Source organism: Denticeps clupeoides, chromosome 12, assembly GCF_900700375.1.
Source record: "Denticeps clupeoides chromosome 12, fDenClu1.1, whole genome shotgun sequence".
Taxonomy (NCBI): Eukaryota; Metazoa; Chordata; class Actinopteri; order Clupeiformes; family Denticipitidae; genus Denticeps; species Denticeps clupeoides.
Window position 1 is genome coordinate 9,175,985 of NC_041718.1, and position 23,306 is coordinate 9,199,290.

Genomic DNA, 23,306 nt, shown 5'->3' on the forward strand with positions numbered 1-23,306 from the left:
ACTCTGGGGACACATGCGACATAAATAGGGGTGGTAGCAGCCTAGTGGGTAACACACTCGCCTATGAACCAGAAGATCCAGGTTCAAATACCACTTACTACCATTGTGTCCCTGAGCAAGACACTTAACCCTAAGTTGCTCCAGGGAGACGGTCCCTGTAAATACTGATTGTAAGTCACTCTGGATAAAGGCGTCTAGTAAATGCTGCAAATATAATTAAAGACAGGCCCAAGATGAAGGGGAAACTGCCTGTTGTATTGCAAAATGACTCGGCAATATTATTAGAGGAAACTTATTTCTTTTATTGGTTGAGTAGACTTGTGCAAGAGAGAAATCAAATAATGTCCACCATTATTAATAAAAATGCCCCGCATTGTTTATATTATGAAAGTGAAGGAATTAAAATTCCATTACAGGTTTCTAAAACAATCATTTGAAAAAAAGACAGGGAAGTATTACGGAAGCAAACAGTTTTATTCCACAACAAAAAGAAAAAAAAAACAGAGTTTCCAGGCCAGCCAATGCCCATCACAATAACTTCACACAATAGATGCTGTCTGCTACAATCACACTTCCCAAGAGTCCAAGTCAGCAGTATGTACAGTCACTTCTAATGCACAGAACAAGATCGAAATCAGATCTCAAGCTACTGAACTCAAAAAGCATCCAATTCGGTTATTGCTACGATAAATAAAGCTATTCTACATTAGGAACAAAGTTCTTTTTTTCTTCTTTATTTCAAATACATGTACCAAAGTAATGGGCTTCAAAAAAAAAAAAAAAAACAGAAATTGTGTTACGGTCCTGTCAAATATCTAACTTTTGGTGAAAAACATTCCTGGCCTGATACCTCTTCGTTTAGAATTTAATTGAGTCCCGACAAAGGATTATGTTCACCACAGGGAACTAGTTATCCCGTCTAAAAGGAAGGAAACCCCTGAAACTCATTGCTAAAAAAAAAAAAAATCACATGACAGACAGGGAACAGTCTATTAATGCAGGAAATTGCAATATACAAAAAATGCAATGCAATGAGCCTTGACAGCAGACTCACAGCTTAACAGTCCTAAACAAAGGAAGAAGCACTACTGTTGCAGAGAGGAAACGGGAATTGTGAGAAGGCAGCACAGGAAGAAGGCGTGGGGCAGTGGGGGGAAAGAGACGCACACAAAACCCAGGTTTCTGTGTAAATAGTCTTTTTGGTCCTGATTCGGTTCAGTCGGAATCGTTGGAAAAGCAGTTTGCGCAGATATAGTCCTCCTTCTCAGCCTGCTCCGCAGACAGGCCGACGCAGATCTGGTGAAACCACTGGTTGCAGCGGCCATCACACTGCACCCAGTTAACCTGCGGATTGAAGAAAGAATTCATTATTTCGGGGGGGTTCAGTCTCGTGACACTCTGAAGAACAAGTGGGTTAATTTAAATTTTCTCTTGGGGGGGGGGGGGGCATGGAAGCATTGACTAGGCCACATAGAAACTGCACGTCCTGGAGAAATTTCATTATGGGACTGGCTAAAAGTGGCTGAAATTCTGCACCAAGACTGCATTTCAGCAAGAGACTTCAGATACAGTATTAGGGGAACATGAAGACCACAGAAGCAAAAACAGTTTTCATAATAGGCGACCTTTAAGGACAGCATTTAAAACTAATAACTACACAGGCTTTGTTGCTCATAATTGCTTAGAGCATCAACTGACCGCATTTCCTTCAGGCTTCTGGCACAACTGAAATGCACAGCGGGCAAACTCATCTTCAGAATCATCGGAGCAGGAAGTCTCCAACGCGGTCTGTTGAGGAGATGCCGAATTTCGACCATCCCGACTCTTCTCCTTCATGGTTTTGGGCTTCTTCTTCTTCGGCTTTTTCACCTTGTCTCTGACGGGAGCCTCTGAGACCTCTTTCTCCAGCCGACGCTTTGTGTTCTTGTCCCCACAGATCGCAGGTTCCTTTCGGGGCGCAAGAAAAATTTCCTGCAGGAACCAGTAAACTCCCTTCAATTAAATCAGTATAACACACAGCGATATAAAACATGGCTTAGGTTTTTACTCAGACCAGCAATGCAAACACAGAACTGAAATCTGACTGATCACAGCATGATTTCATTTTCTATACATGTTAAAGTGTTATATATTATATAAATGAGAAGTTTTGATGCATTAGCAGGTTGGACAGGTGCTCTTCTGAAACCAAGACAACTGATCATGGACATTTAAAACAGTGAATTAGTGTATAATTTTTTTTAGCCCTAGTGGGGCTAAAAAAGGGGGTCAGTTGACAGTTTTATTTTTTCTTGTAAAAGTCCTGAAATGATCCATGAAGTAATTATTTTGATTTTGAAGTCTACAGGGAAGTCACTGTGTCCATATTGAGTGTAGTGAGTTTTACTTGAGCCAAACACTCACCAGTCCATTAGTATGAGGTGGGCTCTTTTCCGGCGAAGCATAATACTGGTGGTCACAGTGACCGCTGGTTAGAGAGTTGGGACTGCTGGGTGGTGTGGAGGAAAGCCTGGTGAGCAATGCTTGGTGGAGCTGCTGGATCTCAGGCAGGGTGACCGGCAGCAGCAGCCCCTCCACCATCAAAACCTCAAGGTCTTCACTTTGACCTGTTTAAATAAGAAAAAAATGTTTAAAAAGGCTACTCATTACAAGTCACGCTTTAACTAAAAAACTGGGTTGTATAACAATCATCCGGTCACATTCTTGGTCTTACATGTCAAATTAAGACACAAATGACTGTTGGATCCTAGCAGTTTCCCAGCAGGGCATAGTGAATCTAGCTGCAAACTCACAGTTCTGACTTCCACATGCCCATTGCAGGTCCTTTCAGCATTGAACTTACTTCCTTAACATCCTGACTTGGATCATCTTGCCATTACAACCAAATCATCAATTCACTTCACCTGGGATTAATGTTGATGTAAATATAATCTACAGAATAATGACAAAACACTGGAATGTTGGAAGTGGGGTTTAACTATTGGAAGTGTAACTTTGGTTTAATGCACATTTATGTTTTAGGGATTTTTTTTTTTTTTTTTTTTTTTTTTTACATACACAATCGGTTTGAAGTCAATGTTGCAAAAAATGTTAATATATTATTTCCTGCTGCCTCACACCTAAACATCTATTTCAACTTTTAATCTCTCTGAATAGTCACCCTATAATCTGTGATTAATATTCTGTGCTGTCAGAAAAGTACAGACCTTCCAAAGAAATGCACGGCTGCTCTATGTAGAAAGCCGCACTGCTAGTTTCATGAGCTGTTGCCGACCAGGGAATTCTGGGAAAACTCCAGTCCTGTCCAAAAAACAAACAAAAAAGTTAGAATGTATGATCTCCAAAAGACTTGCAAACCACAAATCCGCTTAAGGGATATTGATTTTGGCAGTGATCTGAAGGGTACTGTACAACTCATACAGGCAAAATGAAGTAGATCATTTAGCCCTCGTGGTCATTTAAAAAAAAAAAAAAAAAAAAACACGTACTTTGACAGCATCTGATGTATTGAGGTTTAATTTATTGACTGTCCCATGTGGCTGAAGAGACCAATTTTGCAGGTTTGAAAGCCTCCATGTGGCAAACAGCTGCTGCACCCGGTTCTGCCAGCGGACCGTCCTCTCAATCACAAACCGCAAAGCGTCACCCTCCGGCAGCCGGACGCGGATGCGCTGCAGTGCTGCCAGAAGGGGCAAGACTTTATCGAGCGGTGGCTTCTCCGAGCGGCAGCAGACCGAGCACAGCCACGGCCACCCAGTCAGGGGGTCCTTGGGGGTGGGTACGCAGCCGCTGTGGTAAAGGTCGTGGCACAGTTCACACTGCAGCATGGGACCTGATGGGGCCCGATGACACAAACACACACGCAGGGAGGAGCAGTCTTGTGATGGATGAAACTTGTTGTCATTAGAAGTCCGGAGGATGGAGAAGCCGTCCAGTTCCTTCACACGCACTTCGGAAAGAGTTGCCATCTGTAAAAGGGTGTTTAGATAAGACCTTTTTTCAAACAAATCAGACTAGATTTTACTGATTTTTGTAATTATTATTATTATTCTTCACATACAGCTGAGGCAGAGTCCTTGCTATCAGACAGTGCTCTCTCTACATCGGTCAGACACTCCAGCTTCACTGGGCTTTTCCGGTTGTGCTGAGAAAGATCCTTCACCTTTTTAGACCTAGATCTTTGGGGTCCCATCCCTACCTCACATCTGGGGCACAAAACCTACAAAAAAAAAAAAAAAAAAAAAAAAGTCATGTTGCTGAAGAATAATAAAGATGCTTTTGTCTTTTAAAACAAATGTAACGAACCTCTAGAAGTGAGTAGGAGGAGTTCCTCAGCAGGAATGTTTTAGCAGCATTCTCTTTCCAGGTCTCCACCTCCCACACCAAGTTTTCCAACCGGGCCACAGGTTCAAGCCAGACTGGTATGGTCCGAGCCCTCGTCACCAGATCAGACAACATTGCAAGAACTGGGACTCTTCCACCATGCTAAGGACAGACGCAGGTTTCCAATTTTAGCAAGCATGTGTACTTCGCTCTAGCAACACAAAAAACACCCCGCCTACACACCTGTAGGGCCACGGCCTCCTTCAGCCAATCCTTGGCTCCGCTCACAGAATCTTTGAGGAGGAGATAGTTGGACAAGTAGGCAGGGATGTTCTCCACTTCCTGCACAGCCAACTCTAGCGTCTCCAGACTTGGACGGGGTCTGGAAGATAGGACAGAGCTACTTTAAAACTTTGCATTAAACAACAAAATTTCCCTTGTTCAATATTCTTCCATAGTCCAAACAGAGATGAAGGGAAAAAAACTATAACATGGCATCTACTGTGTAGAGCAAAGCTCATGGCAGCGCTCTACACTGCCTACAGGACTCACAATGGACTAGATCCTGCTAATCTCCCCGGAAGAGGTCGAAGTGCCAACGCTGCACATTTTGCTCTCCATATAACCTGCAGCTTTCAATTCAAACAAGATGTGTTCTAACAAATGGGAATTATACAATTTATCCATCCATATTGCTGGCACACTTTAAAGTAAAAAAAAATCATATGTGCCACCACACTGAATGCTAATCAGAGGTGGCCTGTGACAAGTTAACTTTAAAAAAAGATGCTAAGCAGACCTCTATAATTTTTTGGTAGAGTAAGGAATTAGCGTTATCATTTAGTTGTTTTATTTAATGTAGCAATGCTAACACAGGATTAGCATACAGAAGATAGTTTGTACGCTCAGATTTAGTCCATTTATTACTACAAACCATACGTTAATGAGTCATTAATATAATCAGGAAATACTAGAATTAGCACATTTATATTTCTGTCTGAATATTTCTGTACTGAATTCTAAAAAACAAATCAAACAGTTACTCAGTACTTGAGTTGTTTTAATCACTAGATATTGTTGTACTCTTGGAGGCTTCTTTTTACTTTAGTATTAATATTTTGGAGTAATGGTACTCATACTAGAGTAAAATGTTTGGGTATTTTGAGAGCAGCAAACAGGACTGTAGCTCGGCGGCAGCGTCCTCCACGACACCGCGGACCTGCAAAAACAGTGAGATCGACAAGATCACTGAAGACTCCACCACCACCACGCTGGAGGCCCTGAAGGCTCGTATCCGGGAGCTGGAGAAACAGATCCTGAGAGGAGACCGGTACAAGTGCCTCATCTGCATGGACTCATACACAATGCCCCTTACTTTCATCCAGTGCTGGCATGTCCACTGTGAGGAATGCTGGCTCTGGACTTTGGGAAACAAGAAACTCTGCCCATAGTGCAACACCATCACGTCACCAGGCGACCTCCGGCGGGTCTACTTGTGAAGGCAACTCTCCACTGACTGGATGCTCCCAGAACTTTTTTTTTTTTTTTTTTTTGGTATCGTTTGCGCTTTGTGTTGCGCTAATACTATACATCCTGGAATTTTGCAATGGGTGAAAAGTGAAATAGCGATATTCCTTACATTTGTGTGAGAGAGATGCACAGAAACTGAAAAGGTTTCTGCTGTCTTATCACAAATGCAGTATTTGTGAAATGTTTCACATCCTTTGTGTTGGACTGATGCAACCTATGATGCATCTACACCTCAAATGAATCCCTTCAGAGACACTACATGATCTTTCCCCCTCGACCGCTCTGTGATAAAGTTCTGAATTAGATATGTGAGAAGTGACAGCAAACAACAAAACCCTCGCACAAAATAATATATATTTTTAAAATGGACAACCAAACACTCTGGGTTCTTTGAACAATGACTAGTTGAGAAGCCATGAGAGAAGAAAAAAAAAAAAAAAAAAAAAAAAAAAAAGACTACAGGACCTCAAAAACCTTGAGGTCTGAACTAGGCATTAGCTAGATTTGCCGTGTGCAGGAGTCTCACCGATCCTTCAGAAGGTTGTCCGCTTTCTCCTCCCAGTGCTCACAGATGGTGAGCAGCTCCTGCAGACGGGCCATGCTCTTCTCCACACAAGGGTGTGGTGCCAAGCCCACGCCCTGGTCAATGAGGCGGCGCATGCAGTCCAGTGTGAGGCTGGCCGGTTGGTCACAGGCCTCCTGGACTGCCTCAACCCAGCGGGTCTGCTGTAGTCTCTCGCGCAGCATGGACAACTCTGGCAGCTCCACGTCAAACCCGGATCCCCTGTCCAGCATAGCCTGCAGAGTGGCGGAGTCCACCAGATCCTGGACCAGAGTCTGCTCACAGCAGTGCTGGAAGTCCACCACTTGCTCCAATAGTTCCTGACAAACCAAAAAAAGACAGACACAATGTCAGAACGTCTACATATTTTACTTTAAAATGCATTCTATCCGATTAATGCCAAACACACAAAAACCACAGGTAATTATTTAATTGTGCATTAACACGTTTTCCCATGTTTTAACTCAAGCTATTGTATTCATTTTATTTTATTCTGCTGCACAAAAACAATACAGCTAAAAATAGTTGTTCAATGTCTCATGGTTACAAAAATTAAAAAGAAAAAGTATTTTGAATTGATTACTGAATGCTGTGCATAATGACTATTAAACACAGACACAGACACTTAGGGGCAGTGGTAGCCTAGCGGTTAAGGAAGCGGCCCTGTAATCAGAAGGTTGCCGGTTCGAATCCCGATCTGCCAAGGCGCCACTGAGGTGCCACTGAGCAAAGCACCGTCCCCACACACTGCTCCCTGGGCGCCTGTCATGGCTGCCCACCGCTCACTCAGGGTGATGGATTAAATGCAGAGGACAAATTTCACTGTGTGCACCGTGTGCTGTGCATCACATGTGACAATCATTTCACTTCACTTCACTCATGTTTAATGATTGTCCAAGCATTACTGAAAAGTGTAGCGTAGGTGTAGAAAAATTGAAGAGGGTAGATCTCTGTGGGTGTACAATATATTTTGCATGTTGTATGATGTCCTTTGCCACCCACAGCTCTCTGGATACCTTGAGTAATGGAGCCTGTCTGATCTGGCAGGGCTGGTTGTAGAGCTGTGTGACAAAGGAGCGCAGCTCCTCCACACTCAACTGGTTCTGGCATTTTCCTCCCCCAGAGCGATACCTGCAAAAATGCAAACGAGTTAGAGGCATGGGTTAATTCCACCGTCATCCCCAACATCACTGCGGTGAAGCAATGGCCAGCGCAAAAGGACAAGATGTGCTAATTCATTAAAGATGGCTCAGTACTCTGCATTCCTTAATGAATGTGTATACGTATGAACGCGCACACACAGAGACACACACACACACACACACACACACAGAGACACACACACACACACACACACACAGAGACACACACACACACACAGAGACACACACCTGGTCTGTCTCTTCCCATTGAGCAGCTGCTGCGCTACGGCAGCACTCTTCTCTGCCTCCTGAGTCACCAGACGCAGGTGATGAAGCAGCTCACTGTCAGGGAACATCTTTCTTTCTGACTCTGCAATCCTCGATCGGAACTCATCCAAATCTGCACAAAATAAAAATCAGCAGACCCTCACAAAAAAAAAAACCCCAAAAAACTATAGGTCTCTATTATTTAAGTCATCAAAACAGGGGAGTATTTAGCAGCACACCTTTCTTCTGGTCATGTTTTGCCTCCAGCATCTCTCTGACGTGTGTGGTCCAGTCGTCATAGGATTCAGCACGCAGGGTCACCACAGTCAACATTGAGGATAGCTCTGGCAGTGTAAATTTATAACTGCAGGCCACAAAGCAGAAGATATTGAATCAAACAGGTGTTCCAGGCCAATCCTTAGTGACGTCGTCACAAGTCTATACTCATTTAACAAGTTCTGTGAGCGAAGTGGACAATGACTTGGCATGCCTTACGTAAAAATCAAAGGAGGACTGGCAAATAAGAAAATGACACTCACTTCAGAGTGCAGTTCCCCACTGGGCAAGAGCAGAGGTCCTGAGCATGGTGCAGACACACCAGCTTCCCAGGGCTACAGGGACAGGTGACCGCAGACAGGTAGCAGGTGGTCCTGCACTTCGCACATTGTCTCTCCTCATCTGGTAGCACATCATAATCAACCTTCTGGGACTGCCACAGACCCTGTGGAACGATCACAGCAAAGGATGATGGTCAATGATGCTCACCGCTCACCACACACACACAGAGAGACAGACAGACAGACAAAGCGAGAGTATATACTCACTAGCTTGTACCCTCTCTCACGTAGCTGCGACTCCTTCTCAATCATAACCAACATGTCCTTTTGAACTGCAGACGCCAACTCCAGATCTAAGCCATCTGCCTTGGAGACCATGTGGCAGACCATCTCATCATGAGAGAACACACAGTACCGGTTCAGAGACCGGTAATGATCTATGCACTGACGGCCAAGAGGCATCTGAAAAGATTGAGCATATTATCATCACTTAAATGTCCAGAGAGCAGTAGGCTGGGGGAAAAAAAAAAAAAAAAAGCTAGGTGTACCCAGTCCAATGTGCAGAAGTTTACAGCTTCAGCAAAGTTGAAGCCCTGGTTGAATCCACTGTGATATGATCTGGGGAAGGTGATGACGAACTCCCCAGCACACTGATTGGTACGAAATATCTAACAAAAGCAAATGAAAGAGAAACCATTAGTGCCTATTAATGTTTACCTAATAGTAATTCAACTCCACATAAGTGGGTGGGATCTACTAATGAGACTCACTGGAACTCCGTGAGCCATGAGAACGTTTGGGTTCATGATGGTGACCAGTTGATGCAAGAGGTCAGGCTGGGACTCAAACAACTCTGGGGCTAGTTTCATCATCACGGCCTCTAGCTGTTCTGCAGCGTGGCCTGGAGCTCCATACCACGTCTTGGGTTCTCCCCTGCGAACAAGCAGACAAATAAACTACAAAGTACTCCCACCCCGAAACGCCAACTAGTGTACTGAAAAAGTGTGTGATTGACCGGGTGCGATAAATTACTATGGGTTTTTAGTTAAGTATTGGTAGGGAAACTAACAGTCAACTTTGTGATTTTAAACAGCTGACTTACACTTATGGTATTTGGCATACTTTACAAATCAGTATTAACGGGGACTGTACGCCTGGGGTTTGAACCTGTGACTGATCATCTGTGTTACCCACTTTTCATCACAATGGACTGATGTTAAAACAGCCATACAAGGGATTTGGCTTTTTACATTTGAAACTTCACTTCATCTACAAAGGTGAATAATGGCTCACCCTGACCCTATAAAGAAGATTGCAAAATATATAAATTTGTTATTTAAGATTATCCGACCCTTATATTAAAATGTAATAATAATATACATTTTTCATAATAATATTTTTTTAATTCCTTAAGAGTCAACATGTTGAAGTTTTAACATGCTAGTTTGTGAACACAAAAACCTGAACTAAGCACGAGAATGCCACTATATTATGCATTATAATCCAACATCTTTTGGATGATTTTATCTGAATCTGAACACAGGCTGCCTGGGTTAACTCGAGGGCCATACCAGTGAAGGTAGTTGATGGAGTAGCTCCAGTGGTCCTCAATGTGCCAACAGAAGGAAGAGAAGCACATTCCCACATAGAGCCAAGGTAACTTCATCCCACAGATATCTGCTGTAACGTGAGTGAGCACTGATGCCTCCATCACAGGCATGTTGTTCAGGTTCCATCCACAAGTAAGGTAATGCTGCACCAAGGGGAAGATAAAATCAAAAGCCTCAAGGGCAATTCAATGAAGAAAAAAAAAAAAAAAAAAGGACCTTTCATTTATAAAAATACCTCTTCCTCTGGAGTGACTGTATAGGAACCATTTTTGACAGGAAAGCCACTGCCAAAATCCTTGGATGCAATGTCTGCCCCATATTCAACGGTGACGTCCTCCTCAATGGTACTAACCAGGCGCCAGAACTCTTTCTCCACCAGCTCTGTGGGCACCATCTGACAGAGAAAAGTTAATTAATTATTTTTAAATATATATAAAACTAAAGAAGAGTTTATAGCAATGCCTACATGAACTGGCATGTTGAAGTAGTCAGATTTGAAGGAATCAGCCATATCCCCAAAGCTCTGCAGGGTGTAGTCTCTTGGTGCTTGCTCAAAACCAAATGCAACCTGAGGTTTGCCACACTCCTGGGAAGAGAAGAGGTAAAATAAAGAAATAAATAAATAACATTGCAGAAAGTGCATTTGAAAGAGTAATGAGTGCCTTGGATGACTGAAATGTGAATCGAACAATGGTCCACCTGAGCCAGGCACTTTGGGCACCTCCAGTCTCCTTTGGGGACGTCATGGAGGGGTGGGATCAAGCAAAAAGTGTGGTAACTGTCATCACAGCCGTCACACAACAACAGTCTGTCTTCCTCACCTCCCCCTCCACACGCCAAACACATGTACTGTTCTACCTGGGAAGTCCATAAAAATTGTGTTACTTCTGCAAATAAGTATACAAGGACAAAGAGTATAAATTCTTTTTTTCCGCTATTTTTCTTTTACCGTTGTTGTTTTTTCTCCCTCGGCCTCTAAAGGGAATTCTGCAGGTTCCTGCTTCACCTGAATGGGTATGTCTGCCACTAACAGGGAAACAAACCCCAATACATTACACACCACCCAGGAAAGTCCTTTTTTTCCCCCATTGATGTTTGGATTCACCAGTAAGTACCTGGTTCTTGTTTGGCTACATAGGAGCCCATCCGCCTCCTCAGGTTGGGTTTGTCGACACAGATCTCGTCAGACTCCATCTTCACACCTCTCTGTAAACATGAAGCCTCAGAATCAGCTATGATCCAAAGTGCTATGGTCAGCTACTTTAGACCTAGTTCATTTCCAATCATTTGAATCACACTTGCGTATCTAACTGCATTAGGGTTGGTATTTTATCAAGGTGTATCCCTTAATACTTTCCCTGTAAGCAATGTCCCAGCCCATTGTAAGTAAATATCAAGCGACGTCAGTGAATTCGTTGTAACATGCACCAATTCAGGCACAAAGTGAGGTTAAAATAAAGTACTTAAAGCGGAGAATTACTTAGTTCAATCCTGTTCTCACATTTCACAATGCAAAAGTCTTCTGAGAACAGCAAAAAAACATAACTTGATTTTGTGGTCCAAAATGAATGTTGCCAAATCCTGCCCAGCACAGAACAACTAAATGTGAACCAATGGACACCACAAATTACCTCAGTTCTCATGCGCTTGGCTCTGCGGGCAACAGTGCAAGTTTCCACCGGCTGGACTGACTGCCTCTGTGGAAGGTCATGTGGTTTATACTCCTTATCTTTGGTGTCGTTAGTTAAAGTTGGCTTCTGGGCATTCTGCAGGGTAAGAAAAAAGTAAAGTTAAAAATTAACATAAAACATAATTAACAGATTTTTGTATTTATATTTATTTCCTGAAAAGCCTCCTTGAGAAAAAAAAAAAATAACAACATTATCTTAACACTAGTTATTGGTAGGGGACACCAGGCTAGCAATGCTAACATCGTGACAAAAACAAGAACGCACTGCCGTGAGGTCTAATAGCCTTTTGGTCGACGTGACAACAGGAAGTAGCCATTAAAACCGGTCAGCCATTTACAGTGTGAACAGGAGGAAGAACCTGAAGAGTGGAGCCCTGAGGGGCAGGGGCAGGGCTTTTCAGGCAGCAGCTGGGGGGCCTGGATCTCATTAACAATGGGTCAGACTCACAGAGGGGGGTGATAGAGGGAGGGGGGGTGTGAGAGAGAGAGAGGGAGGCTGGGCGGGCGAGTATGCAATAGACATTTAGCTGAGGGAAACCTATGGCAATACAATAATAAACAAACAAAGAACCAAACCAAGAACCATATAAACCCTCTTGGTGGTTTTGTTTCAAACACAAATAGCCGGTCCAAACTTTGACATGTAAACATAACTGCTAATCTAAATTAGCAATTTTTTGTTATCTAGTTGTAATATACATTATTAATTTTACTGCTTAATTCCTTTTGTTGTACTGAGCATGTTTATCATCTTATAAAAGGCTAATACTAGGTACTGGTGTGAACGACGCACCATAAGGTTGGCTCCAGCCTGGAACAGGTGGTAAGGGTACAGGATCCTTTCATAATGAGCCCGCAGATGAGAACCAATGGCCTTTCCAGGAGCAAAGCCCATCTTCAGGGATATCTTTGTCCATCTTCTTTCCTTACAAACACTCTCAAAACCCCCCTCATCTTTCACCAGCTTAAAAAAAAAAACAAAAAAAAAAACATTATTTTCAAAAGCAGTCCATGTTTTTCGCTCGAAACACAGATATTCAAAAACTGTGCACAACTTACCGTGTAAAGCTGGTACAGGTCGAGAATCTTCCTCTCCACATGAGGAATTTTCAAAGTACAGCCCTGCAGCTCCCAGAACTTGGCAATTTGGTCGAGGAAATTGAGCCTGACCCGGGTCTGAGCCTGTACAGATGACATTTTTTTTCCTGACCACTCATAAAATAATTGTCATTCACCATGTGACCTTTGACCTGAGCCATGACTCAAAGCCAAGTGGTCAAGGACTTCAAAGACACCCCAGTTTTTGCTAAATTATTGGGTGCTATTGAGTGTATTTGGAAAGCATGCACGCGTGCACACACACATACACACACACACGAACCTCCAGCTCATTGAGTCTCTGTATGCGAGGGGTGAAATGCAGTCTGTCCACATCACAGGCAAATGGAGGCTGCCATCCCTGCAGGGCGTCAAGAACAAGAGCAGAAGCTCAGTCACAGCCTACAATTGACCTTGAGGTAAAAAAGAACTAAAACGAACACTTCTCAGCCCAAAAACTACTTTACTAATACCACGGGGGACAAACAACTTGCAAAGTTAGTATAGATGCATGCCAAAAGCACTGCTGAAGGTATGAGCAAAATGTTAATATTATCATTACCACAATATACTTTGTATTATAACACACTGTGGCTTAAATACAGGCTATGAGGAATTATGGGGTTTTTACAGTCCAAATGTTGAGAAAATATCAGCCCCTTACAACAACAAAAAAAGATGCTGGCACCACGAGATTAAAATATATCTTAAACTCGAAGGTTAAACCACCCACGTCACAGACTTCTGATAAAATAGTAATTATGATGATTCCTTCATAATAACGAAGCCAATACAGGAATCATATAAATATCCGCACAACACGTCCGATGTAATGACACTCATACACAAAACGCACGAGCACATATGATTTTAAATATGGATTTTTCCCCCCCCTCTCCGACACAAAGATTAGATTGCGTTCGACGGTGAGATAATAAACCGCGTACGGAAGCAGCCAGAACAATGACAGTTCATCGACGGTCACTAATGGCTGACGTGCAAAATGCGTTCCGCTTTCCTCCAAAGGCCAAAAAAGCGACGTGAAGTGAAATCGCAGGAACGGCCATAATATAATCATAACAAGCAACTTTTTTTACGAGATAAAAACGCCAAAGATTGATTTCAAATATTTCAACAAACAAACAAATGAATAAAAACACAGCACTTGGTTTAAAAAAAAAAAAAAGAACAGAAAAAGTGTTTTTGGTGGCGGTGCGTCGCCCTCAATGGTGGCGATGGGCGCGTCACCCATCAACAATTGACCACATACAGCCTCCACTTACATAACAGGGTAACGGAGCACCACCCGCCGTGAAACACCCCCCTTTTTACTTCGTTCACAGCAAAACCATCTCAAACACCTCAGAGGGAAATAAATTAATATATAAAGAATACATTTATTTATGTAGAAGCAACAAATACCCAGTTTATACGATAAAATCTTACATTTTATACAACACAAATGAACAAAAACAGTAACCAATAAAGAACAAAACACCCGCAACATATTACGAAAAAAGCATTAAAAATGCGATATTTTTGAAAGCGGTCAAAGTAGGTACTACAGCAGTCTTTAAGTCCATTATAGATTTTTTATTTTTTATGTGGCTAAAACATCATTATTTCTAACGAATGACAAACTAGAAAAAAAGATCCAGGCAATGTGACGCGTTTGGCGGTGCAGACGCGAGCTGGGGGCGAATAAACGCGATAAAAAGGTTGCGAGTCCGGCGCCGCCTGCGCAGGCGCCGCCGCTCCAACTCGAGCCGCAGTCCGCCATGTTGAACAAACCTGTCTTCTTCCACGCCAAACTCTCACCCCGCGGAGCGGAGCGGGGCGCGGGTCGCGGCCGGCGGCCGGCGCGCACGGCGAGTCACGTACCTGCGGCGGGCGGATCTTGCAGATGCCGCTGTTCTCCGCTATCGGCCGGATCTTGTTGATGAACGAAAATGGGTTTGCGAATTCCTCCCAACTGGGCTCGAAGACCGGACACTCCGGGGGCGGAATGAACTCGCTCGGCCGAGTTTGGCTCATCGTCGCGATCCCGTTCCGAACATCGACGTGCACCTGAACGAAACGAGCGGTGGTTCTCAGCGCCTGCGAAAGTGAAGAGCTTTCACCTGAACTCCAGCCATTAGCTACGCCGACATCCTCATTCACTTTAGCAACGTACACGCACGGCGGCAGCAGCACGGCCACCTCCGCCCCACAAAATAGCGCCTCGGCCTAAAATAAAAGCCGAGATGAAAGCTTTTCTGGACCTTTGAACAACGAATGAGAGAGTTCACGGGTTAAAATGGCCTGCATGTATATACATAATTATTAATCACACTTTACACTGATAATTAAAGCGATGCGTTTAATACGCGTGTTATTATCTTAAATTGTTAACATGGCCTAACAGATATACGACCACCGACGAGAATATATGCTTTAAACTATGTTTCAGAAAGTGTCCAGTCCAACTGAATTGCTTCGAATTGTTAGACACAAGCTTGTGTTCCTCAAAACAACCTCCTTTTTTTTTTTTTTTAAATTAGCGCAGAAACTCCCACAGCGACTTGCGCGGATGGATATCCGACAGCTGATAGTCTCATTACAGCCGGAACTAGTTTATTAAATAGACACTTTGAAGTGCTGGAAGTAAATACAGGGCTGGAAAAGGCTGCTGTGTAGCGGAAGTGTTACGGCTCTGGGGTTGTATAAAGTTACGGGTTGGCTATGCGATGTTCATTTAAATGGAAACGCTCGTTTGCAGTTCCCCTTAATGGTATGTGGGGTCATTTGTTAAGATTTACATTTTAATAAACTAACCTTTTTAGGGCGAGATGAAAGACGCTAATATCATCTGGCCACTCGTTTGCCACGTTTGTTCCAAGAAACAATTAATTCGACCAAAGTTTCACGACTGTGTCGTACATGTTAGTAATTTAGGGTGTCACACTTGTCCTTTTTACTCTTCAGATGTGCTGGGTTTATATATAAATATTTCCATTCGACCGTACGCGTTGTCTTTTTGTCTTGCGCCCTCGGCCGTCATGGCGAGTTTCCGTGGGCAGATCTGGCAACCCTGCCCTTCAGCACCACCGCATCGGTCCATGCGGCGCGCCACTGCCAGCACGTAGCGCACGTCAGCCGAGTTCACAGGTCGGTTCCGACACCACAAGCTCAGCCTTGATGGACCCAGTTGCACTAGGTGATCCAATTTGATGCATCATCTTAGTGAGAACATAGTTGGCCGGTTGTGTTGTTTGGAAAGGCCTATGTTCTAAATTTGGATACCATAGCTGAACGTAAATGAAGAATACCCAGTAAAACCTAACAGGCCCGAACCTAATCTCGAATTTTATTTGGGCTTGCATGTAAAATCTGCTCTGTGGTTCTTCTTGATGAGCAGGAGAAGATCATGTGGTATGATGGCTAAATCTGAGAGGGAACCACCTTCTTAAAGGCACAGTTAGACAAAAAAACAATTTAACTCAAAAATGGGCAAAAGTGCAATTTTTTTAAAAAATTGTATACAATGCCTGTTTAAGAATATATGTTGAATACACTGTTATGTTTGCATGACTAGTAAATAAAGAATATATTTCAAAAAGTGCTTTGCTCAGTGCACCTGAATTTGAACCGTCATTGTGCTGTCAGGTCAGTATCTCAGTGGTACTCAGTGGCCTAGAGGTTTGGGATTTGAACCCATAACCTTCCAATGATGGTTCCGCTTCCTTACCCACTAGGCCACTACAGACCAGCCATATAACTATCCATTACTCTCATGGCTCCAAAACCATTGCCACTTCTGCAAAATTCTCATGATACACTGGGCGAGAGAGCCACACAAGTCATGGACTTAAACATTTTATTACATTCAAAATAACACTTAAGTACTTCAAAAGTAATTTGTAAAAACATTAATATACAATATTGGTATTGATCACAAAAGAAATCACGTTGCAGGATGCGTTGTTAAGATGCGTCAGAACTGTGTTGTCTGACATTTATTTCAGTGAGTATTTTTGGTTCAACTAATGGTCAGAACAAAGAATCCAAATACCCATCAATGTGTTAAATGAAGACACACAGCCTTGCAATCAGCAATAAAACATTCTTAGAGAAACAAACGTGTACATCACTGGTCTCATAATCCGGTCCTGATGGGCCAGGGACCGGCACTGCATCATTCATTCCCTGTTCCACCAAAAACGAACAAAACACCTGGATTATAATTAGCAGAGAGGGTGCAATAAACGGTGGAAACAGTTTACACGAAGACCTTAAGTGATCACGTTGAGCAAATAAACAGACTAGTGGCTGTCAAGCATGGTGGACCCTCTCCAGCGCAACATAGAAACTCTTTTTGTCATCTAGACAGTGCCAGCCTATGGGGCCAATTTCACAGTCCGCACAAATGAGGTACTTCACTTTGCCCACATCTTTAGTGAAGCCCACATTCTCAAACGTGTACATGTCATCAACCAGCCAGTGCGCCGTCAACGTGTCCCCCTCCATGGTGCCTCCTGGTTCACTGATGCTGGTCTTCTTCCGCATGGAAGGCAGGAAAAGCTGATGGAAACGTGCACATCAATCACGCAAAAAAAATTGATTCAAAAGTTCTGTTCACAAATCTCTTCTTTTAAAAATAAACAAAGCTACATTAGCGCAAAGCGCATTACCTCCTTTTCGGCGAACTGGGCCATCCCTGGACAAAGCACCTTAGATCCGCACCTCTGGCATAACACAGACTTGGCATTTTTCCCGTCTTCAGACACAAGCGCCGATCTATCGTCGGAGGGAGCGCTGCGGTCCTCGTTATCCATGGAATACCTGTCTAGCGTTCACAACAATCCTCGCTAGACCGCTGTACGGGCGGACCAGCCACGTTAGCTAGTCAAGCTAATAAACACTTGGTTAACAACCACTCGGAAATTGCACTGCCAGGTTGCTGGCAAGTTTCGAAATGCAATTTTAGCACAAATCCAACGTCCAAAGGCGTTTAATCGCAGTACACATATAAAGAAGAGGAAAGGGGAACTAACGCGCCGCGACTGCCTTTTCAATAAGAGTTTTGGCTTCAGTACCGTTCCGGAAATAACTCCGACTGGAAACGAAGAAGCGCGTACAATAGTTCCAGCCTCTGAGTACGTACACTAAATGCTCTGCACATATAACAAAAAATATGTATATCTATATAAAAAATGTTCGCTATGACATGTGACATAACGGGTAGCCAGAAATATATTGAGAGGGAAAGGTGAGACTTTCACACATGGACAGGAAATTCTTCTAACAGAATATGTAGATACTGAATGGGAATGTAATATTTTAGAAACAAAAACAAAACATAATGACCAATAAGACTTTGCCTGATCATTCATAAATATTTATTTATTGTAACCTTTTACATTTCAGTGAAATGTATGATTTATCACTTGTCTACACATAACACAACAAAAACACACAATGTTTTAGTCTTTGTAATAAAGCCACATAAAATAATATTCTTTAAAAAGGAGCAAACACTACTCTTAAAACAGCAGTTGAAGAAAGTGTATTGATGGTCAACATTCACTAGTGATTGGATAGGGAGTAAGGAAGAAAGTGGATATATTAAATCCTAATAAGATTCACTAGACTGCAGTGTTGGCCCATCTATTTAAAAACTACTTCCGGTGGCCTAAGGCACAGGAATACTAAAGGAATAATTTTACACATACTGCATGAAAGCCTATGCAGTGATTTAAATTATTAATAGTTACATTGACTCGTAAGGTGCAATAACTTGACCTATCGAATTCTTGGTTCTTCCTGAAGCAAAGGCTCAAGATAATAAAAACTCCAAGAAGGTCTTATTGACCTCTGTGACCTTTTTTTAATCCTTGTGCAGCTCCCAATCATTTTTCATTTTTCAAAGAATACCTTCACTGTTCAATGATTAACATGATGTGTATCCAAACAGATGAAAAACTTGACCTGATGGGAACAAATGAATTGCTTTATTAATGTGTAGCTGATTGATTGTGCCACTAGGCTTCCTGTATAGTCTGCACCCTGTGGGGACCTGCAAGTTGTTGCCTCAAAGACTGCATTTACCTTAAATGCTAATAATATAAGAAAAACTATGAAGTGCTTACACCACCTAATTATTATGTATTTGCAATGCATTTAATGTATGAAACCCTTTGGGTAGAAAATTTGTGATTTTGAGGCTCAAAAACTATTTTCATCGCGTTACCTAGTTTGAAGTACTACTGCCAACTAGGTACTATGCCCCCCCACTCCCCTAAAAAAAAGTTACCATAAAATCAATTAAGACTAGATAAAATGCAGACCAAGATCAAAAAGGAGCAGGAAATGATCATTTTTGACTTTCCCCAGCAGCACATTTCTCTGAGAGGCCAAGTGAGTAAAGGAGGTCTTGACAACTTTTCAGAGCAAAGTGTCATCAGTGCAGCCTCCTTCCAGCCCATAGCGAAACTCCTGAAGGTTGGAAACCCCATAGAAATGGATGAAGGCGGCCGCCACCACCAACACATGGAAAATCTGGTGAGAGTGAAACTAGAAAGACCAGTAAGAGGCCAGGTTAATCAGAGCTGGGGGAAAAAAACATCTGCCACAATAAGACAAGACATAGATCACTGGCTTACCAAGATGTCACATTTTCCAGGAAAGTATCGTTCTGGAATCCTGGCGGCATAAAGCCCAGCCCCTGTGATGTACATTGCACCCATCAAATAGAACCAACCCATCTGACCTACTGTAGTGGCCTTCACAAATCCCTCCTCGATGGTAAAGTGCATTGTGGGAACAATGCCACTCAGCCCCAGGCCCATGAACACACCTTATGGAGGAAACAGAACCACAACTTAAACATAAAAAAAGAAATAAAATTCTTACTTAAATTTAAACTAACATCCAGACCTAAACATAACTGAAGTATATTCCTAACAGAACTGATCAGCACCTGCTCTGGTTGGCCTGTGGCGAGGTGTAGAGAATCTGTCCCATTGGGCAACAATGATGGCGGCAATGCCCAGCACACAGACTATAGTGAGGTAGATGAGCCGGGGCTGAGGAGAGCAGTAAAATGAGTAGTAGAGCCAGGGTACAAATGAGCCCATGATCAGTAGAGCAATGCCCGAGTAGTCTAACCTGAGGGAACAATGAGATCATTATTAGCTACTACATTACATACGAAACAGAAATAACAGAGGTGAATTGTTTCCTTACTTGGAAAATGTGCGTGACACTTTCTCTGAGTGGCAGTAGACAGTGTGAAAAAGCCAGGAGAAGCTCAGGCAGAGCACAGCACCCAAGAAGAACATTCCGAACACCACTTTCTCCTGCAGAGGGGCCATGAAGTACATGTTGGGCCGCAGCATGGTTAGAGTGCCCAGGCAGAGAAACAAGATGAGTCCTTCAAGTAAGAACAAGCATTCTGGGGTTATATTCAGAACATATAGAAATATAACAAACAGAACATAACCCACAACTTGTTCCTCACCAAGTAGGTGGGTCCAGATGTTCCCTGTCTCTGTGTGGATCCTGAAAATGCTGCCAAAACAGGCGCGGAAAGAGGGCATCGGTGGTCTATGTCCATGTAGGAGGTAGTCATTGTCCTTAAGCCACTCCGGCAAGACATGGAAGGGTATAACCCTCCAGCGCCCTTCCCAAACCTGGAAGTGAAGGAATGTCATTTGTCAGCATATTCTACTGTACTCCCTCTCACAAACGCCTCCTATTTTCCAACCTTGTGCACAAACTCTTCCATCTTCTCCATAGCATGATGTGCTTGCAGAGGCAGGGTCAAAACTTCCCCAACATCATCATCCTCCTCTTCTTCATCATCTATAAGGTTAGTGGCCCCCTGTGAACAAATGGCACCAGATTAACTATTCATCAATCATCCATTCTCTTTATTAGTGAATTATGTGGCAACTAAACGCTAAAGCTACAGATGCAAATGTTGCTAAATATCAACTCATACTATATATATTGTATTGTATGGTGTAGCTTTGCCAATAAACATGATACTGATACAGATGAAAATGTCCACTGAAAGGCTCACCTCTGGACAGAGTCTGGCAGCCCCCAAAGGCTTATCGGGGTCTGGCAGAAGAGGACCCAGCTCCATCAGCTCCACGTCAGCCGGGATGTGGCATTCCTCTGAGATCCGGCAGTCTGCATCGCTGGCAGACCCGTTTCGGACTGACATAGGTAGACTGCCCAGTGACTGGTGCTCAGTATTTGTCTACAGCTGAAACGTGGGACCCCAGTTCCTTTAACAGGCCGGTGTGACGAAAAAGCCTTCACGCAAAACGTTTTCTGTAACACAGAAAAGAACATCTGGTCACTCCACAGCCATCTGGCCTCGCCTATTTTTCCACCAAACAATTTTATTTATTTATTTTTTACTTTGCTTATTGGAATTAGAGCATGAGCAATAACAATATTCTCAAGAGGTTACAAAAGAAAACAGCTCAAACAATTCCTAATCTAGACCCCAATAAAGAGGAAATGAAACAAAAAAATAAATAAAAACCAAAACAAAAGAAAAATACATATACTACACCAAAAAATAAACAAACAGCAGCCTACAATCGCCCCCCCACAATCAACCTATACAAAAATAAATATAAATTCTGGAACCACCACTGCACAGCTCCACGAAGACATGAACTGCATCACCCAGAAAAAGAAGAGAAATTCTTATTCTTAACCAGCTCAAGAAAAGGACCCAAAATCTGTCTTAAGGGAACCCCCAAGTGAAAGTCTTATCCTTTCCAGTTCATCAAAACAAAGAATATCTCGTATCCAGTGAATTTGGCTGGGAGGTTTAGAGGATTCCCAGTCTGTCATAATTAATCTTCTCGCCAGTAAGGTAGAAAAGGCAAGCACGTCCCTTTGATGGGCAGACAATGAAGGAGGTGAGGAGAAACCCCATAACAATGCCCCAAGTGGGTTGGGCTCTGCTCTTTTCCCCACAAATTCTGACATGTCAAATATTTCAGTCCAGTACTGGTGTAAAAAGGGATATGGATAATATTGGCCAAGGTCTGCTGACATCTGTCACACAATGGACTGACGTAGATTTGCGACATAGCACCTTAGCGTAATATGAACGGTGTAAGATTTTAAACTGTATGAGGCCAAGTCTAGCGCAAATAGATGATCCATGATCCCAAATCCTCCTCCCAAAGTGTCTTCAGAGGGGTTAGTGAATTAGCACATAAATGTGATTATAAACCTTTCATCCACCAAACAAATTTGACTGGAACCATTTAAATAGGATCTACAAAAAGCAAGCCGAACGTAACAGCTTGAATAGCACCCCCCCCCCTTTATTATTTAACAAATGTCTCTCTTTAGTCCTAGTTCTACCACGCAGCATTCAGAGTTCCTGGCAACTAAATTGATTATTAAAAAACGTTCTATTATTACACGCATTGCTGCTCTGCGATTGTTATACTTACCTGTGACAAAGCGAGTGAGCAACACATACACCCAAAGGCATATTTGGCCTCTATGGCCTCACTTAATACCACAATTACAGCACGAAAACGACACTTGCTCGCCAGCGGCGCTCATTTAACTTCACAAGAACAGCTACTGTAGTTTGTACTGTAGACTGTCGGAATTAAGGTCCAATGCGACTGAGATTAAGCTTTTTAATACGGGCCGGTTGCCAGAGCAAAAAACAATAAAAAAAATTATAAATGAGGTAAATCTAAAAAGACAAAATGTCTCGTGTTGGCACGTCGTCGTCGTCTATACACAGAAACAGTCGACCGCATGATTGTAAAAATGATGCCTGACATCCCTGGACGGGTAACTAACTATCTAGCCGTGCCGCTAGCGTTAGCTCGACTAGCCACTTTAGCTAAAGCTAAGCTAAACTGGCGTATCGATGGCAACCCAGCGACAAAGCGGCCGATATCGAGCTTGTTGCAACAGCGTTCTCTCCCCCACCCCCAACCAACCCGTACGGTGTTTGATATGAAAGCGAACGCGCTGGTTACCTGCACCTCCGGATAGCGATGCTAAAACGTATTGCCTTTAACGCGTCCCCCCCAAAAATGCCAGAAGAAAAAAAAAACACGAGCCGAAGAGTCGCAAAAAAAAAAGAAAACACCACCAGTGGCGAGCAAAAGTCTATGGCGGGCGGCGAATTTCGACACGAACGCGCAACGGCGCCACCCGATGGTCGACAGGCGCATGACCGCCAGCGGCCAGGCCGTGCAGCTGTTCCGTGGCAAACGAGTCACATTTTCACGGCACGTGGGCACGTTCCACCAAATCCCCTTCATTTACTCCAGCGTGGAGTGCTCCCGAGTCTCTCCAATCCTCCATAATCCCTAATCCTTATGAGCAAAAGGGGACGGGGGGCACTGGAGACTGATTAAAATGCCCCACACCAGTGTAACCAGTCACTGTCAACCATTTTTAGGCATTACCATTACACGTTCTAACAGGGCCAGTCTAAAACACAGCCCTCCTCCATGGTGTACTCCAGTGAGTGCAGTGCACGTGGCC

General features: G+C 43.2%; 3 protein-coding genes across 3 annotated transcripts; all 3 read right to left on the reverse strand.

Annotated features, from left to right (window-relative positions):
• Positions 1 to 455: 455 nt before the first annotated feature.
• kdm5ba (lysine demethylase 5Ba) lies at positions 456 to 15,241 on the reverse strand. The gene is made up of 27 exons (XM_028997686.1): positions 14,661 to 15,241; positions 13,063 to 13,140; positions 12,741 to 12,863; positions 12,475 to 12,645; positions 11,623 to 11,757; positions 11,107 to 11,197; positions 10,941 to 11,017; positions 10,691 to 10,849; positions 10,458 to 10,577; positions 10,227 to 10,385; positions 9,953 to 10,134; positions 9,152 to 9,314; positions 8,930 to 9,049; positions 8,649 to 8,843; positions 8,364 to 8,545; positions 8,064 to 8,188; positions 7,807 to 7,957; positions 7,432 to 7,546; positions 6,380 to 6,735; positions 4,567 to 4,705; positions 4,306 to 4,485; positions 4,061 to 4,219; positions 3,489 to 3,968; positions 3,207 to 3,300; positions 2,404 to 2,606; positions 1,699 to 1,971; positions 456 to 1,344 (listed from the first exon to the last, which is right to left on the reverse strand). Exons 1-27 carry the CDS (start codon positions 14,811 to 14,813, stop codon positions 1,216 to 1,218), a joined length of 4,512 nt encoding a protein of 1,503 aa, XP_028853519.1. The 5' UTR covers positions 14,814 to 15,241; the 3' UTR covers positions 456 to 1,215.
• Positions 15,242 to 16,618: 1,377 nt separating this feature from the next.
• rabif (RAB interacting factor) lies at positions 16,619 to 17,854 on the reverse strand. The gene is made up of 2 exons (XM_028999175.1): positions 17,450 to 17,854; positions 16,619 to 17,339 (listed from the first exon to the last, which is right to left on the reverse strand). The coding sequence occupies exons 1-2, from the start codon at positions 17,591 to 17,593 to the stop codon at positions 17,091 to 17,093; spliced, it is 393 nt and encodes a 130-aa protein (XP_028855008.1). The 5' UTR covers positions 17,594 to 17,854; the 3' UTR covers positions 16,619 to 17,090.
• Positions 17,855 to 18,138: 284 nt separating this feature from the next.
• On the reverse strand, positions 18,139 to 22,949 carry adipor1a (adiponectin receptor 1a). Its single transcript, XM_028997895.1, has 8 exons — positions 22,793 to 22,949; positions 20,842 to 21,098; positions 20,524 to 20,640; positions 20,278 to 20,449; positions 20,004 to 20,190; positions 19,738 to 19,925; positions 19,421 to 19,614; positions 18,139 to 19,331 (listed from the first exon to the last, which is right to left on the reverse strand). The coding sequence occupies exons 2-8, from the start codon at positions 20,986 to 20,988 to the stop codon at positions 19,203 to 19,205; spliced, it is 1,134 nt and encodes a 377-aa protein (XP_028853728.1). The 5' UTR covers positions 20,989 to 21,098; positions 22,793 to 22,949; the 3' UTR covers positions 18,139 to 19,202.
• Positions 22,950 to 23,306: the final 357 nt, after the last annotated feature.

What these genes read in the sequence shown, in the direction of transcription:
- kdm5ba (XM_028997686.1), bottom strand. Translation starts at nt 14,813, where the DNA reads ATGAGCCAAACTCGGCCGAGCGAGTTCATTCCGCCCCCGGAGTGTCCG. An exon ending in ACCTGTACCAGCTTTACACG is followed by an intron (nt 12,646 to 12,740) that starts GTAAGTTGTGCA and finishes TTTTTTTTTAAG; the next exon opens with CTGGTGAAAGATGAGGGGGG. An exon ending in TGTAGCCAAACAAGAACCAG is followed by an intron (nt 11,018 to 11,106) that starts GTACTTACTGGT and finishes TTTCCCTGTTAG; the next exon opens with TGGCAGACATACCCATTCAG.
- rabif (XM_028999175.1), bottom strand. Translation starts at nt 17,593, where the DNA reads ATGGATAACGAGGACCGCAGCGCTCCCTCCGACGATAGATCGGCGCTT. An exon ending in CCCAGTTCGCCGAAAAGGAG is followed by an intron (nt 17,340 to 17,449) that starts GTAATGCGCTTT and finishes CGTTTCCATCAG; the next exon opens with CTTTTCCTGCCTTCCATGCG.
- adipor1a (XM_028997895.1), bottom strand. Translation starts at nt 20,988, where the DNA reads ATGTCAGTCCGAAACGGGTCTGCCAGCGATGCAGACTGCCGGATCTCA. An exon ending in CTGCCAGACTCTGTCCAGAG is followed by an intron (nt 20,641 to 20,841) that starts GTGAGCCTTTCA and finishes ATTTGTTCACAG; the next exon opens with GGGGCCACTAACCTTATAGA. An exon ending in TGGAAGAGTTTGTGCACAAG is followed by an intron (nt 20,450 to 20,523) that starts GTTGGAAAATAG and finishes CTTCACTTCCAG; the next exon opens with GTTTGGGAAGGGCGCTGGAG.